Source organism: Xiphophorus maculatus, chromosome 17 (genome assembly GCF_002775205.1).
Source record: "Xiphophorus maculatus strain JP 163 A chromosome 17, X_maculatus-5.0-male, whole genome shotgun sequence".
Lineage (NCBI taxonomy): Eukaryota > Metazoa > Chordata > Actinopteri > Cyprinodontiformes > Poeciliidae > Xiphophorus > Xiphophorus maculatus.
In genome coordinates, this window is record NC_036459.1 from 17,474,444 (window position 1) to 17,492,411 (window position 17,968).

The 17,968-nt window shown below is 39.9% G+C and overlaps 1 protein-coding gene across 1 annotated transcript; it reads right to left on the bottom strand.

The window, feature by feature from the left end:
* Positions 1 to 10,845: 10,845 nt before the first annotated feature.
* On the bottom strand, positions 10,846 to 17,629 carry nudt5 (nudix hydrolase 5). The gene is made up of 9 exons (XM_005808030.3): positions 17,549 to 17,629; positions 17,165 to 17,260; positions 14,543 to 14,610; positions 13,690 to 13,850; positions 13,430 to 13,525; positions 13,231 to 13,332; positions 11,844 to 11,852; positions 11,701 to 11,754; positions 10,846 to 11,471 (listed from the first exon to the last, which is right to left on the bottom strand). Exons 2-9 carry the CDS (start codon positions 17,219 to 17,221, stop codon positions 11,362 to 11,364), a joined length of 657 nt encoding a protein of 218 aa, XP_005808087.1. The 5' UTR covers positions 17,222 to 17,260; positions 17,549 to 17,629; the 3' UTR covers positions 10,846 to 11,361.
* Positions 17,630 to 17,968: the final 339 nt, after the last annotated feature.

Genomic DNA, 17,968 nt, shown 5'->3' on the forward strand with positions numbered 1-17,968 from the left:
AGCGGCTAGCGAAAGAACTAGCTAGCTGTGAGTTTTTAACTAACCAAAAGAGACTGACGATGTTTTTTTACGCTGAAGTCACCAACTGGCATTTTTAGTCTGGCAGCACTAGATGGATCTAGCCAGAAGAACTATGCTGGCTGTTTGAGTTTTGAACTAGCCAAAACTGAAAATGTTGCTTTACACTTAAGTCACAAACTATTATTTTATTGGGACTGTATGTGCTGGACCAATATAAACTACAGTAGTTCCTATTGATGAAATTGGAAGGAATTGATACATGACTGTAAAAGAAAAATGTTTGGCAGGTTTTCTTGCAGGACTCCAGCTTTAGGTTGCATCCATCTTCCCAGTAGCTACGCCTCTGTCTCTGTTGAAGAAAAGCATCCCCACAGCATGATAATGCCACCACCATGTTTCACCGTGGCAATGTTACGTTTAGGGTAATGCGTCTAGTTTCCTGCCACACTCAGGGTTAGGTTTGCACTCAGACCAAGCTGTGTAATTTAGTTCTCTTGAGACCAGAGCATTTCCTTCTTCTATGTTTGCTGAGTAAAATCTGATCCGTTCTTCCTTTGATTTAGCTGCCGTCGTTTTGTCAGACGGTGAGGAATGACCTTCATCTGCCAACTTTATGAAAATCTCTAACTGTTTACATCCTCCTGTCTTTGGAGGATGTAAACATGTTCCCCAAACAGCATGTAATTCTCATCTGAGCTCTGACACATTTCTGCAAGTTTCCAGCAGTAATTTCAAAGATGAACTGCTTCGGTTGATGACTTTGGAATTTTTAAGTACGTTGCCGTCAGATTGTTTATTCCTACGTCAAGTCTAGCAGGCCCTTTCCTTACAGCCTATCTCAAAAGTAAACAAGTGATGGGTGGGGTGTCGCCTGGATGTGTCAGCAGACCATAACGAAGCCAAAGTAGAAACACATCGCCACACTTCAGTCAGTTTATAATACATAGTTAATCTGGCATTTTGTTTTCGAAGCAACAGCAGAAGCTGGAGTTGACCCGTGCATACAGACCTCACATAGAGCCGGAACCTTCTGGGAGGAGAATACAGTAGCCTCTCTTCTACTATGAAGCCCATTCATTTGTAAAAGTGTCACAATTCTACACATAAGTTGCTAAAATAAATGTTGTATGTAAGGTAATTATTAAAATCTAAATTGAGATGCACTAATTAAGCAAGTAGATGATCCAGAATGAGTCATTTATTTATTTTTGATTGGGTCTCTAAAGACATTTACACTGCCTATTCTAATAGTTCAAAGACCAAATATACCTTAAAATACCTTAATACACACAGTAGAAACCGTCTTAGAGGAAAACATCCATTGTCTTTCATGTCTTGGGGGTACAGCCAATCAGAAGCCATGGAAAATGTGTGGCGTTCTTTGACTGGCTGCTCTGCAATCAAATATTTGCATATTTGGAGGGCATATGGTCTTCAATAAAAACCTGTGAGACAGGTGTTATTATAGATTAACAGACTTTTTGTTTGTTTATTTGGGTCCCCATTAGCCATTGCCGTGACAACAGCTACACTGTTGCAAGCTACCGTCACCGCTAACGACTTCGGCTAATAATAATAGCTGTTGTCCTTTGCAAAAAAAAGAAACTACTACAAAAACAGTTACACACACTCAATATAACATTAGCAACGCAGCACTTGCTGTTCAGAGGACGTCATTTTTGCAGCCAGTCAGTTGTATCAGGTTGAACATTTGGGCCTTTTCTGATCTGTTTGCTGATTTTGTATTCATTTTTCACGTTTTTTATTTGTTCAAAGACGTCTAGTGTTGCTCCACTAGGGAACAACAAGCACGTAAAATGGTGCTTTTCTAAAAAAAGATTTTTTTGCCCGCAATAGTAAAAATAATTCCACTGTCTAGTTTTTTTTGGGGGTTTTTTACCCCGACTCCTTGAGCCCTTCTCCAAACACAGCTGTCTGCCAAACTTGAGACGGAGGTATAATGGAACGGGACCAGGAGACACATCATTTATGTTTTCCAGAAAACATGACGCCTTTGTATTTCTTATATCTGTCAACATGCTTTTACACATTCTTATTTTTAACATGTTATTATGATCATTTTTCATGAGTGATTCTTGTGGCGTCCCCATGATAGTGTGCGCCCATAATTCCATAATTCTCGCACTCCTTTTCATTGACCAGTGTTTCACTTGTACATCTGGAGGAGTTTTAACAAGCTCCAGCGAACGCCGACTTTTAAATTAAATATGCTCAGACATCACTGAGTAAGTTGTTCTTTTGAAGTCTAATTGAAACGTGATGCGATCCCAGAGAGGTTTACAGAACTCCAGAAAGGGAAGAGATGAAAACATCCGCACAATATTAATAATGTGACTGCTTGACGGCTGCAAAATGTTACAAAAACGCTTTGGCCACAACCTCTGTCGAACCTTTTCAGTTCCCCTTCCCCACGACCCGTTGATGAATTGGCAGATCGTTGCTTGGAAACCAGATCCTCCAAAACACAAAGCCACTGGGTCCAAAATCGGCCCGTTCTGCCATGGAGCCGAACTTCAGATTGTTTGGGGAAAACTCGCTTGCTCACAGGTTTGTTTGTAGTGCAAATTAAAAATAAAAAAAAATTCACAAGAAAATGCAACTCAGAAAGTCGAGATACCTGGAAGAAAATGCTCTTGGCGTGCAAATACATGCCGTTTTCTGAGAGGTGTCACTTCCACACCCACACTTCATCTCTTCGCTCTCTGCAAAATGATTTGCAGCAACTAAATTGGAACTCAAGACTTTTTGCAGAAAAAGACCAACGATCTGATCTGACCCGACACCTACATCCTCTAGTATGGACGGGAGGATCTCAGCATGCATTTACTGACAGTTTGCTGCTGCTTTTCTTGTGCCAGGCCACAATATTAGCTCCCATCCCTCAGTCCAGGTTGTTTTCTTCTTCATTGCGTCTGAACAGAAACACTCTTTTTAAATGACTAGTGAGTTATGGAGAACTGTTCGTTTCACTGCTAGGACTTGAATAGTCATATCTCAGGGGAAGCAAGTTTCTCTGATCATGTTCGCCAGCGTCAGTCATTTGCCAAAGTAGGACTACGTGACTTCATCTTGTGGCCAGCCAAGGAAAAAATAAAAGAGATTGATTTAATCCACAGTTACAGTAGCTCACAACAGTAGCTAAGTGAACAATTCAAAGCGATACATATTGAAAACAATGATATAAATGAGCCAACGAAAGCTACATGCTGACAGAGTTCATAAAGTTCTTGTTCTGCTCCAACGACTTCCTTCTGCATAATGCAATGCACCGCTGCACACACATGCTAATAATTAGCTGGAATTTGGAGGGAGTCGGTGGAGTTTTGCAGTGTGCCAGTGGTGTGTGTGTGTGTGTGTGTGTGTGGATTGGCGGGAAGTCGTTGGCTGGAAGCAGTTGTTAGTGCTGCTTGGCTCCTACTGGCCGTTAATAAGCTCAGTGGATCCTGTCCAAACTAGAGTGGTTAGGAAAAACATGCAGCTCCTACATAATAACCCTGAACTCTGCTGGTTCGCCAGGATTGTGCCAGACAGTTGAATTCCTCTGTGCCAGGGCAGTGATGTCACATCCCTTCCTGTTGTGGAGTTTCTGCTTTCATATCTTCCATTATCTTTTCCCCCCCATTTCCAGTTTACTTCCTCCATTTGTTCAGTTATTTGAGTTTTTTGGATTTGCTTTGCATTTTCTTCTCGTTTTAGCTCATTCCTTCTGTTAGTTTAGTTTGTCAGCTTAGGTTTCGGATTTATTTTTGTTTCCGTTCATCATTTTTGTCTCAGCGACTTCGCCACTTATTCCTCTTCCCCACAATGGAGAAACACAAAATCTCACCAGGTATTTTTTTTTCTCGTCTTGTTCGGTTCACATGGTTCATTCCATCTTCCCGTCTGCGTCTCGGTCCGACTCAGAACTCACCAAACACGACAAGCGGCGTCAAACTCATCTTCACTTTGGAGCCGCATGGAGATCATAAACGTCCTCAGAGGGCCGGTTGTGGGAGAATGTATTTGTAGAACTGCCTGTTAAACTGTTGAAATATTTTTCGTTTTCTTCTTCTCGTACTTCAGAAAATGTAAGCATTTTTTTTTTTTTTGAGGTTCCGAGTCAAATTGGAGAGTTACTGTTTTGGATTGTGGGACGAATACCTGGAGGTCACTCATGCATGTCCACTGAGAACATGCAGAAAGCGTCCAGGCTGCGATTCCAACCCAGCACCTGCTGAGGCACTAACAACTGCAGATCTGTTGGTTTCACCACACAGGAAAACAAGAGAAAACATTTTATTTTACTCTTTAAATTTTCTTACAGATTGCACCAGGTTGAACAATCCTTGGTTGAAGGTTGATGACATTAAATAAAGTGAAGGTAAAGAGCATAAAAGCTCATTTTTACATGAAGCCAACTGAGGCCTGAACGTTTCACACTTGAGTGAATTGTTGGTTTAAAGATCGGATTTATTGGCTCCCACAGCTGCTTAGTTTTGCTTCGCCTCACTTCCCCCAGAGAGGGATTTACTGAGGTCGATATTTCATAGAGCTGTTGGCTCAGCAAACACAATAAATCTGGTCAGAGTTGATGAAGCCTTATAGGAGACTGTGTGTCATGTCATGTCTTGTCATGTGGTTTTGAGGCCGGACTGAAATGCAGACTCAAGATTGGGACGAACTTGGAGAGTGGATTTATTAATACAAACCGAAAGACTCGCAAAACTGCCGCCTGCATAGATAGACAGAGCAAGTAGTAGAGAGCAATGAGGTTAACCAGGATTAAATACGCAGAGGAATGAGCAGAACAACGGAGGAAATGAGAATGAAATAGAAATGGCTGAGGGGAAAGTGGAAGAGACTGAAGAGGAGGAGACGATTAACAACAGCTGTGCTGAGGAACAGGCTACACAGAGAAACTAAAACCACAAGGAAAACAAATAAATACTAAGCTAAGTGAATTAAAGGGCAACATAGATGCATAAATTAACTAACAAATGGAGTGACTTAAATGGCAAGATGTAAATAAATGGACAAGAAGGAGATCATGAAAAATAGAAACTCAAAATAAACCCATCTTGCCTTTAAGGACAAACAATGAGAAGAAAACCGTTACTGAAAATAGTGGGGGGGGGGGGGTTACAAGCTATGACTGGAGCAAGCATGTGGACGAAGGTGCTGAACCAAAAAAACAAAAAAGTACAAATGAAAGAAATCAAAATGAACGTACTGAAACTACTCTAACATGGGCAGTGCTGTCCTCGTAATAAATGTAATTAAATCGGTGTTTTTGGATAATATTCACATTAAAGAGGACAGGGACTATAAAAGCTCATCAGGGTGGAGATTTTTAAGACGAAGGTTTGAACCTTGCGGACTTGATAGTTTTATTTTGTTTGGTTTTTTTATCCACCTTTGAAACCTGGGGTCAGCTTGTCTGACTGAGATCCAAGATTTCCCTTACAACAGAGACTTGTAAAAATACAAGTAAATACACTGTTTGTCTCAATTCAATAAGCAAAGGAAATATTGCCTAAAAACAAGATCAAATTGTATAAGATTTCTTTTTTTATATATATAAAAGAAATTGAAATTGTTGACAGAGCAAAGTAAGAACGCGTGTTTTATTTTGGTTTTTTTCCAAGTTGCGACTGCACTAATGGAACACTGAAGGAGAGAAAGTCCTGAGAGAGAAGTGTGTGGCTAACTGTGGCTGGATGCTAAGTGTGGCTGGATGGTTAACTGTGGCTGGATGCTAACTGTGGCTGGATGCTAAGTGTGGCTGGATGGCTAACTGTGGCTGGATGCTAACTGTGGCTGGATGCTAAGTGTGGCTGGATGGCTAACTGTGGCTGGATGCTAAGTGTGGCTGGATCCTAAGTGTGGCTAAGTGACGTGTAAGTAAGGCGGGAACAATCCAACAACCACTTTGAAAATGTACCAATGCATTAATCTATTGATTCACAGTGATAATCAACTCACCTGAAAATATAGATTCCAGTGGTGAGAGATTTAGATGTTATGATCCCTATTTCTCCATGACAGACAGCAGCCAACACATGCAGAGAGGAGGTGCATTCATAGGAATAACATAACATAACTGTAATCTAACAAAGGCAGGAAGGTCATTGAAACAAGATGCTTCATTACATAGAAAGAAAAGCAAGATCTGTTCTGTTCCCAAAGAAAATCCCTGGTTTTGATCTTCGACTTCTTTGCAACATTTTAAATATGTAACTTAAACGAAAGTTGCAAACTATGAGAAACGATGACGTTTAGTTCCACGTACATCAAAGGTCTAAAGCACCGCTGTCCAGTGGATCCAGGTTTCTGGTCGGCCAGCACTGCCAGAATTATTTCCATTTGTGGAAAACCGCCACAGTGAGGTGGAAAATTTGCCTCTTCGTAGATTTTCTGTAGACCATATCCAGGACAAACAGAGACCGTTTACAAGAACAATGACAGTTCTGTTCTACTCCACTGAGCTCTTTGGTTCACATGTGCTTCACAGGACAGAGTTTTCCCCAATTAACCAAGCAATTCAGAGAGACTGTGGACCACGTCCAATCAGCATCTGGTCTTCTCTAGCGCTCTGCTCAGAGCCCAAAGTAACCCACCAGGCTATAACTTGTGCCACAGCAGTTAGGAAGAAGGCGACAACTGTTACACTTCTGCAACATTTGCTTACTTTTCCCGTCCAAGTGCGCTCCTGCAGCAGATCGGAACCAGATGGCGTTGGATAACGAATGGGGAGAAGTTGGGAGAAATTCCTGCGGTCTAGTTTGTTAAAGTGTCCAGAAGCTGATGTCTAATGGAGCATTAAAAATATGCTTTTCACATTCAGAGGACTTGTTCTTCAGTGGCTTAGGTCCTATTTACATTCTATATGAATGTAAGTCCATTCAGTTAAAAAAAAACAAAATACATTGCACTTTTAGTTATTGTGCGCCTCAAGGAACAATGTTCGGGCCAGACTTTTTTGGCACTGAATGCGATCCCTGGGATCAATTTTCTCCACATTATAATACTTTATCTCACTGTTTTGCAATTCACTTGCAGATTTATTTGACTTTAAAAACAGAAACAGGCTCATTTCAGCTGTTATTGCATTGCCTTGGAAACAGTAATCAGTGCATGCCCTTAAATTACTTTAAATTAAATAAAAACAAAACATTTTTGGCAATGCTGTAAGCCAAGATATTGACACTACTCCTTTTATCCTTTGATAAAATGTTAAAAAGTCTCTTTTTGTACTTTAGTACTTCCTGGAAACAGTGTGGGTGAGTGCAACATAATTCAGGGGAGCAAATCCCATCTCATTATTTGGGGGGGGGGCACGATAAACAAGGAAATTTCTTAAACGTAATTTTGGGGGAGTCAGAAAAGTTACAGTGAATTGTAACGTGGTTTAAAAAGCTTTTAATGTGTTCAAGCTTCAGGAACAAAGATGACTAGTAAGTGTTAATGTACAACAAAAGTGTTTTTCTCAGTTAACAAACTGTTGAGACCCATAGAGACTACAATTAAAACAAACTAAAATCTAAATGTTGTATATGAGTTTGGTTCAGTGTCACTGATTTAATCTCTGCTACACCTTTACAAAAATAAAGACTCTAAATAAAAACAAGCTTTAATGAGTGACTCCACTTAATAAAACTCCTCATAAATAGATTTATTGTAGTGGCTCTCAATACAAAGTTATGTGTTATTTAAATGATAACTTGTTAAGTTGCTTTATGTTTAAACCTTTTCTGGTTTCCCCATGTCCTGGATGGCTGAGAACCTGGTAGGTGAATATCTGGAAAGTATTATAACTTCAACTTAACGCTCAAAGCACCAGGGATTTTATGGAAAAAATATTCAGATGTTATTGTGTGGTTTTAAAGGATCTACGTTGAAAACAGTAAGAACTAAATGCATTCCTTCTTTTTTTTCCTGTCAGCTGCTCTGCAAAAAAGCCCCTCTGCTCTCAGCTTCCACCGAGCTGTCAGCTAGTGCTAACGCTCAGCTCTCCTGCTCCAAACTCTTCTTATTAATGTCAGAGTTGAAGGGCTAAATATAATTGAGATATTTTCTATCTTTAACAAAAAAAAAAGCTAAGTCTATCAAAGCAATGTAGCCAGTTTAGCTAGTTTTGATTTCAGGCATAACAAGGCAGTTTATCATGATTGAGCCAAAGTAATGAAATGAACAAACTGCAGTCTGATTTTTATTCATGTGTTTCTTCCTGTTGACCAGTGAAAGCAAATAAAAATGTGTTACATGTCTTTTGCTTTGACTATTTACTTACTGGAGGGTATTTTTCTTTGTGCTGCAGAGCCACAGCTAACAGCTAACAGTTAACAGTTAACTCCTCTCTGTGCCGTTCAGCGCTGCTGCTGCTTCTCCCTCACTTTACACCAGGCACACACACACCTGAGGAGAATTTATACAGAACAATTAACCTGACAGTCATGCTTTTGGACTTTGGGAGGAAGCCGGAGTACCCGGAGAGAACTCACCATGCACATGAAGAACATACACACTCCATGCAGAAAGAAAGACGCCGGGCCGGGAATCGAACCCAGAGCCTTCTTACTGCAAGGCAACAGTGATAAAAACTGTGCAGCCCTATTTTTATTTTTTTTCCAACTTTCTTTATTGAATTTTACAGCTTGAAATACATCAGTCATTAGCACAATGAAAACGCGCGGTAGTTATAGATAGAGAGAGAAAGAAGTTCAAGCTGATTTCTCCCAGAACCCAACACACCCTGAACGCACCATATCCAGGTCTAAGCACAAGACAAACAGCCAGCAGAGATCCAATCCCTGCAGGAGCTTCTAGCAACACGACATTCCACAGGAGGCAGAGGAAGAAACAAAGAAAGAAAAAATAACAATACTGATAATAAGTAAATAAATGAATATATATTTATACATACAGTACAGACCAAAAGTCTGGACACACCTTCTAATTCAATGGGTTTTCTTTATTTTCATGACTATTTATAAGGCAAGAAATCCCACTTATTAACCTGACAGGGCAGGTTGACCTATGAAGTGAAAACCATTTCAGGTGACGACCTCTTGAAGCTCATCAAGAAAATGCAGAGTGTGTGCAAAGCAGTAATCACAAGGTTGCTACTTTGAAGAAACTAGAATATAAGGGGTATTTTCAGTTGTTTTACACTTTTTTTGTTTAGTGCATATTTCCACATGTTATTCATAGTTTTGATGCCTTCAGTGTGAATCTACAATGTCAATAGTCATGAAAATAAAGGAAACTCATTGAATTAAAAGGTGTGTCCAAACTTTTGGTCTGTACTGTACATACTAGTAAATTAAACAAATATACAAATAAATTACAAATAGAGAATAGAAAAAAAAATTCTAAGACGAAGAATATATATTGGTTAAAAACGAAAGAATTGGATATCGATGAGAAGGTCTACAGATAATTTAATTTTCTTCTGAATCAGGTCTGTGCAGCCTTTTTTAAGTAATATTCAAATTTATTACATATGATTGAAAATAATTACTAAGGTAAGGTCGTGGCAGAAATCGACGGAGGCACAGAGAGGCGTCACGATGCCAGGACCGACAGAAACGCCTCGATGCCAGGACCCGAGCGACAGAGAGCCGTCTCAGGGCAAAGGTCGATGGAGGGACAGAGAGGCGTCACAGGTCAGCAACTGCTGAAAGTGACTAAAACGTTACTTGTAATCTAACTTAGTTACTTTCCAAATCAAGTAATCAGTAATCTAAGTTACTTTTTCAAGGAGTAATCAGTAATCTGATTAGTTACTTTTTCAAAGTAACTATGCCATCACTGCCTTTGCGCATGCATTAAATATATTTTTCATTAAGCCTTCATTTCTGTATTAAAAGTGTTTTTTAATTAGTCTGACAAAGCTCTGTTCTTAAATGTCTTGTTTTTATTAGCTGTGAGATGAGAGTGGTGCTGGTGCATCTGCAGTGGTGAATACAACACACACACACACACACACTGAAGCCATTCCTTCCAGCTAATGTTATTCATCTGTTTGTTGCAGATTGGACAGCTCCATCTCTGTCCTTCGGTTTCAAACGGTCCAGATGGTCAAAACCGCAGTGGAGCAAAAAGAGAGGAGCACATACTCAGAATGTTGGCCTCTACACCTACTTCCTGTTGCAGGGTTCAATTTCATGTTACTTTGTTGTTTTTCAGTCGAGCCAAAATGGATGGTGTCCCATCCAGAGTCTGAGCTCGAACCTCATTGGTTACACTGTACATTTTTATTGCATGATGTCTTTGAGTTTAGTTGAATTTGGTTCGTAAGGCACTTTGTGCAACAGGAGTTGCTACATAAACAAACTTGGTCTTGACATTTTGTCACATTATAACCTAAAGTTCTTATAGGGTTTTTTTTTTTGTTGGATTTTAAGAGACAAAAAATTTAGTAGTGCATAGTTGAGATTTTATAGCATAGCTGAGTATTTCACATTTTCATTTTAACAATTTTCTTTTTAGAAAAAAAAAAGCAAGGTGGTGCGAAGTTCATCTATTAATTACAACAAACTTGAACATAATTACACGTCAACCAGATAAAGTGAGCTTTGGTTTCCTTTACAGCTGGAATTTCAGCAACATCGTTAAACGTTGGACAGTGGTAAGAGTGGAGAAAGGGGAAAGGGCGCCCTCTGGTGCCAAATATTTTGTTAGTAATGATTCCTTTCTGGTTTTCCCACCATGCCCTGCTCTGCCCTGGGCTAATCTTAATTTCTCTAACTGGGCCTCTAACCTGTCAGCAGTTAGTCCGTTACGGAAAAACGTGAAATAAAAGGCACACATTCCAGTCACAACGCAGGTAGAAACACTTTTTATTCACTGGTCAGTAGTTTGGGTACAGAATGACCCAATCAGCTGACTGGGTTGGCATTACCATCACCGAACACTACAGAGTAAAACACCCTCCCACACTGTTAATGCATCATCAGGCATATTTACATTCACCATAACAACTAATTTAGCAACAAATGTGCCAAGATTCTTTGAAAACAATGTTAGCAATTATTAAGGAATGTTTCCTGAGAACTACATTAAAAAGGTTTGATGCAATTAAATGTTCCTAATCATCACTCAAGGAATGTCAAACATTAAACAAATCTCATGTTGAGAATGAAAGACATTGAGAGCAAGGGTTAATGTAGTTTTGACCCTGCTCTCTTTCATTATTTCTTTACAGCTTCGTTGAAACGACTAACGAGACCAATATTGGAGTACCGGATTCATTTAGATTAAAAAGCACAAATCCATACGTTTTCCAAACAAATCCGCAGTCAAATTGAGAAGAGTAAAGACTAGCTCTTCCTTGTTCCATCACTGCTTTAGGACGGGCAGCTCCCTGGGCTTGAAGAAGGCCTGAGCCATTCCCATGGCAAAGATATAAACCTTGGAGTCCACAATGATCTTCTCCCTCCGGATCAGGTCTGGGCAAGAAATCATAGTTAGCTACATTACCAGTAGCAGTTCAATAAATGTGTATATTAGATCAGTTTCACTCAAAAACTTATTTTACTTGCTTATTTTATCAAGCTTTGAGGGCTAAAACAATTTAGCAAATTAATATGAAAATTTCTCGGCTCTATGCTAACTCAGTGAGATGAACTTGAACGTGTTTCATGACTTGGCCGAAGTCATTTTTTTTCGAAAACCTACCGTCGATTTTGCACTGGAACTCATCGAGCGGTAAAAGGATAACTTCGACAAACTCTGGAAGAGACGATGGAGGCCGGCGTGATGATTTGTGTGTCCAGGGAGGAAAAACGCATTTGTGAAGGAAAAAAGAAGGTGAAACTCACCTCCGTCGCCTGGAAGAGAGCAGAGGAGAGCCGGGTTAAGCCGCCCAGCTCTTTATAGTTTGAAACAGATTTTTAAATGGAGCTGAATTGCCGGAGGATGAGCTTAATGGGCCACACCCGTTGCACGTTAACACAGGCAACGCTTTGCAGCAACTCAAAGCAGCTGCCTCTGTGTTTGGGATCGTATTTACGCAGACGACCAAATTTGAGTCGACTTTTGGACAAGTGACGTCATATTTCCCTCAGTTGCTGTAGCAATAACTCATTTTATTTGTTTAGGTCATGTGGCAGCAGTAGGCCTAAAATCCTCATTTTATGTTAACAGTTGATGTTCCCCCCACATGATGCTATGCATTATGGGTAAAGTCATTTTTTCTGTAAATCTCCAAGATCATTTAGAGCTAACTGTTGCAGACTGTTGTCGTGCTGCCATGTTTATATTTTGAATGAAAAGCTTCTTATTGGTCAGAAAAGTGCAAGAAGTCCTGTTATTATAGCAAATGTCTGACTTCCTGATAATTAACTCAGTATAGAAATTAAGAAGCAACAACTTCCTGACTCTCAAAGGCAACAGCAAGATTCATTTTATACATCTCAGGTTAGATCTAAATATTAAGCTTCACACCAGCACCACCTACTGGTCAATTTTATTTAGACTTTTTTATCTCTAGACTTGTACTAATGAAGGATTTTAATGGCAAATCTCTTGATTTTGTTTTCAGTTGTATTAGTAGAAAGTCTGGGAATGACAAAATAAAATAAATAAATATGTTCAATGACAATCCATGATTTATGGCTAGAAATGTGAGAGAGTTCTCTGCAGAAAAACAACCAAACTAACCTAAAACAAGAAAAATAGTCTGGAAAATGTTATTTATAGTTGAACCCACATTTTTTTCTCAAATTTAGACTTTTAACCAAATGTTAGATTGCAATTTATTTCAAAGCTGCACACTTTGAATATCAAGCACTTTCACTGACTTTATACACAATTCAACCTTGAAAACACCAAACTGAAATTCAAGTATTGTCAAGAATTCAGGAACCCGTTCGGAACCTGAAAAATGTGTGTATGTAGGGTTGGAGTTTTTCTTAAATTGAAACATACGTTTTGTTTTAGCAAGCACTTCAGTTTTTAAATTCCTTCTTCAATCACCTTAGAATTACATTTTTTCTTCCTTTTTTGTCCTTTTCTATGAATTTAAGGGATTTTAAAACCCCTGCTCACATTTGTTTTCTTTTTTTTTGCAGAGGTTTCTTGTTCAAATGACATTTCATTCCATACATTTATTGTTTTGACTGAAGAAACTTTTGAATAGGAGAGTTTCTGGGTTGTCTGTTTATGACTGTTTGACTATTTTGTGTGTGTGGACCAGTGTGTCCTCACCCAGCTGCTGTGTGGGGTTGATGTTCTCCACGTCGTCTCCGTTGATGTTGACCAGGACGATCTGGGTGGTGCAGTTGGACAGGCCGGGGTCCAGACAGGTCACTGCAGCCACAACATGCAGCCGTCATCCCACTCCCACCAGCTCCAGATAAGATAGAGGAGCTAATGCAATCAGATCCACCTCACTGTGTAGAAATACCTGGAGTCACTCCCACCACTTCTCCTTTGTAGCCGGTTTCCTCCTTCAGCTCCCTCAGCGCAGCCACATCTGCTGTTTCCCCCTCATCGATCAGTCCTGAACACAGCCAGGACTGTGTTCACAGCCAGAAACATTCCAAACTTCACAGCATGGGACGGGGGACAGGTTAGTTAACGGGACAGATTTATTACAGAAGCCTAAAATGTGTGTGTGTGGAGGGGTGGGGGGGCGTTTAGGTATTTGGTTTCTTGGAACGGGACCTGCTGGAAACTCCAGGGTGTTGCCTCCCATTGGAGGACGGAACTGCTTCACCATGACGACGCAGTCTTTATGGAGCGTCCGCTTCAGCAGCGCGATGATTCCTACTCCGTCTGCCTCCGTGTTGGTCCTCCTGGTCGTCCGCTTCACCGTCTCCCAGGTTCTTGGGAGTTGCAAACGCAGATAGGAGGAAACACCATGAGCCACTGATTCACTTCTTAAAGGGGCAGTAATATTTATTCTCCAGCCACATAGTGCCATTCTATAGCACAATCAAGTAACCATGTTACCTTAAGTTGTTATAGAAATGCTCTATGTATCAGATATAACTTAAAAGAAATTTCACATTGTAATTTAACGCCTTGAATTGGGTCTCTGTCTCTTTAAGAAACTCCGCCTCCAAGCAGTCATCAGTCATCACAACGCGGCTCCTCTATGAACGCTTTAACAGCGTTTTTTACCAGCATTTCACTGAGAAGTAGCTCCTATAATGAGCTCAGCTGATGCGCAATTCCACCAGGTGTTTGCTAATTGCTTCTGGCTAGTCTGAAGGAGCTGAGTGGGGGAGTCACTGGGAGGGCTGCTTTGTAAGGCAGAATCTCAGAAACCTGGAAACTGCAGCTTTCAGGAGGAGCTCTGTCTTGAAGGCGGAGCTAGCTCCACCCAGGTGTTTTACACAACTGAGTGGTTGCCATGGAGATGAAAGAATTTCTCACATATTCCTGAAAGAAGCAAGGCAACACTCCTGGTATGTTTTCTGGTGAGGGAATAACACTATAACATGATGCAAGGCTTAAAAAAAAGTCAACATAATAATGGCCCTTTAAAGAATATATATGAAGGCTTGAGCGCCACCTGGTGCTTCCTGCAGGGTCCATGTATGTGGTCTGTTCCAGCTTTACCCATTTCCCTTCTGCCAACACCTGCAACACAAACAGTTGATAAGACAACGGGTGGAATGAACAGTTCGTTCTCATTTAACTCATTCAATGTTTTCTTCCATTAAACTAAAAACAACTTGTTAGGATTTTATAAGACCGCCCTAACGTTGTATATAAACACTTCCCGCTGGTAGCTCCACTATTGGACAATAGTCCTAATATCAGTCTGTTAATACTTGTGTTACTCCTTTAAGGGCAGAATCGGTGATCATTTGTGCAATGCAACATCATTTCAAAACTTTTTCATGAACTGAACTCCCTTAAGAATCACAAGACTTTATATGGATTAATAATGAGACTTTCTTAACTACCCATATCTAGTCTATTTGCAGTTTAGGAAAAAAGTACAAAAACGTATGAGTACCACCTAGGGGTTGAACCAATTAGTCGACTAGTCGACTCTAGGACGTCTCGCGAGTTTTTACATTTCATGTCGACTAGTCGCAGTCATGTGATTGCCGGTGGTGACAGCCTGTGCTGATCTGACAGCACAGTATACGTCACAAGACAGAAGAAAAATAAGTTAATACATTAGTTTAAATGATATGTAGATGGATGCATATTTGTGGTTTTACAGTGTTTTTAAAAGGAGATGGAGTTGCAGCTGCAGTCCACTACAAAACACGAGCCGTCTAAAACTCGCCCCCTTCCCGTTAAGGATGTCACTTAGCCGCTCGCGAGTGTCTTTGTCACGACGATCTAACTAATACATTATGATGTTATGTTGCTGATTAAATAAAGATCTGTGGTAATGATAGCTGCTGATTAAATAAAAGCCTGTAGTTGGTAATGACAGTGTATACTTGTCTGACATATATATAGCCGTGAGTTCGGGCTAAGAATGACACTTCGTGCTTAGAAGTGTCATCAGATCAGCTGTCAGAGTGTATGACACTCTGACAGCTGATCTGACAGAACACTGGCTACAAAATGGCGTCTTCAAAACAGATCGAGGACAAAACCCGCATCTTGTCAAACAGGTAGAAATTACTGGGTCCTTGTATGACAATGTGCTCTTAGCGAACTCTTAGCGAAGAGAATATTGACAGCGAGTGAACTTTATTTACCCCCCCGGCGCCACCTCTTTTTATTGTTTTTACATGCCATCTAAAAGATGTGCGTTTCCTTTTGAATGTTGGTTTCCCAGCAACTTATTATTTATCATAAACTATCCCGATGTTTTGTTGTTTCACTTGTTGCTGTTCTGTATAAATGCCGTATTTTTCCGTGAAAACGGGCAATAAAGCCTGTACGTTACTCCAAAGCTTTGCGTCTTGCGTTGCTATGACGTCACAACGACTAGTCAACTCGACATCGACTCGACTTTTATCATGTTGACGTTGACTAGAAAATATTTTAAATCGTTCAATCTGCTGAGTCAGCAGAGCTTCCTGCCGCGCATCGGGCGGAGGAGAAGCAGGTGGTTTCGTTGAATTCAGCTGTAACCAAACGGGATCCGTTCATAACAAGTTTGGCTTGTGATGTTCCAAAAGCTCCATGTAGTCAGTGTGATAATTTGACTCCTATAGTAACTATCCAGAGATCATCAGCATCAGCCAGTGTTTAGAAAAAAAAAGTCAGACCCGACTTTGTGCAACACACTTTTCCCCGCTGCTCACGAAGAATCTCCATAATAGACTTAGTAAAAGCAGGAGAAGGGGAGAGTGTGTGTGTGTGGGGGGGGAGGGGGGGTGTCAATATTTGCCGTGAAAATAGCTAATAAAGCCTCCAAGTAGTTGTGAAGGGTTTTTGCGCTTACGTCACTATGACGTCACCGCGACTAGTCGACATCGACTCGACTATTATCATGATGTAGTCGACCTTAAAAAATATGTAGTCGTTCAACCCCTAGTACCACCAAGAAATAATGTGAGCCAAGTTCATACTGCTGGTTGCAAACTCTTCTCCATCTTGTAAAAATGCTAAATAACGGTGGCCCAACATATTGCCTGCTAGGCCACATGTACTGTCTGTCTTATCTGAAATTAAAACCTGCCTTTATCAGTTTTATTAACTTGCTGTGTCACATGACAAATTAATAAAATTGTTTTAATGCTCAGCACTGCATAGGAATATTCCAGATCTTTGCGTAGCTCCGTATCAGAGCGAAATAACAAAAATGGTTTAACTGATGACATTTTTTAAAATTGTATTCAGCAGAATAATTGTCGCTCTTCTTGTTTTAAGCAGTTACATCTTGTTGCACATTCTTGTTTAAAACTGGCTGATGGGGCTGTGGTAGCTGATCAATAATTGGGTTCTTCAAATCTAGTCCTGCCCAGGGCCCCAGTAAATCTCGGGTCAGCCCTGTTAGAATACATCTGGATGCTGGATATTAAGCGATTTTAATGGCCCTAACAAACATGAGACCCCTAAAAAAACCCTCTTATTTACAAAAACTTTCTAAAATGACTGGTAAGGAGTTTTCTAGTTTAAACATTCTTTTAAAAAATGTACTGCATTGATATACACAACTGTTAAAAGTAATTACAACTATTTCCTGTTTGTCCTATAGCATCAGAAAAACTTGACAAACCTCCTCTTTGATTATATGTGGTGTTGTTGTCACTTTAGGGTCCTCGGGATTGCTCATTTTCACTATAGGAAATGTAGGAACGTCCAGTCAGAAAGCCTGTGCAAAATTAACCTACTGTTAATTACATGTGCAAGCAAACACCGTTCAAAAGCCATAAGTTGTATTTTAAAGCTTGAAGACAGCACTTAGTTACCCACTTAGCTGCAACACAACATAAAATGCCAATTTGTCCCTGTTTTTAACATTATTCTGGTTCAGACCGGTTTTCTGTCCGTTAATCAGAAGCTGTAAGCTCTGTAGTTGAAAGTGGCCCAAGGCTTCGTAGTCTGCCTATTTTAAGCATTATATTTTCCTTTCAACTAAAAGAAATGAAACTTAACTCACGTGAAATCCCAGCCGTGCTTAACTAGCAGGGAAAAGAGGGTAAAGTTGTAGTGATGAGTCACTCTGACACCACTTCCTGTTGAAAGGAAAACGTCACAGACGAGGTTTTCTGTTGTCTTATTTTATCTGATTTTTTTTTTTTTAATAAAAAAAATTCGTATAAAGATATAAGTTATAGCAAAAACATATTTGAACAATAATTTCTAAAGTGTTCTCAATTTTACTGAACGTTTTTGGTAGATAAATACAACAGCACGTGCTTTGATGCTCTTTTAGATTAGTAAATGAAAACAGATAAAGCCAAGAGAGGGATTGGATAATCATTTAAACCCTTCATTTTCTGTTTAAATCAAAGCTACTAACCATGTCAGCGACTCAGAAGAACATTTTTTCTTTTATCTGTTTTAAAAATATATAACA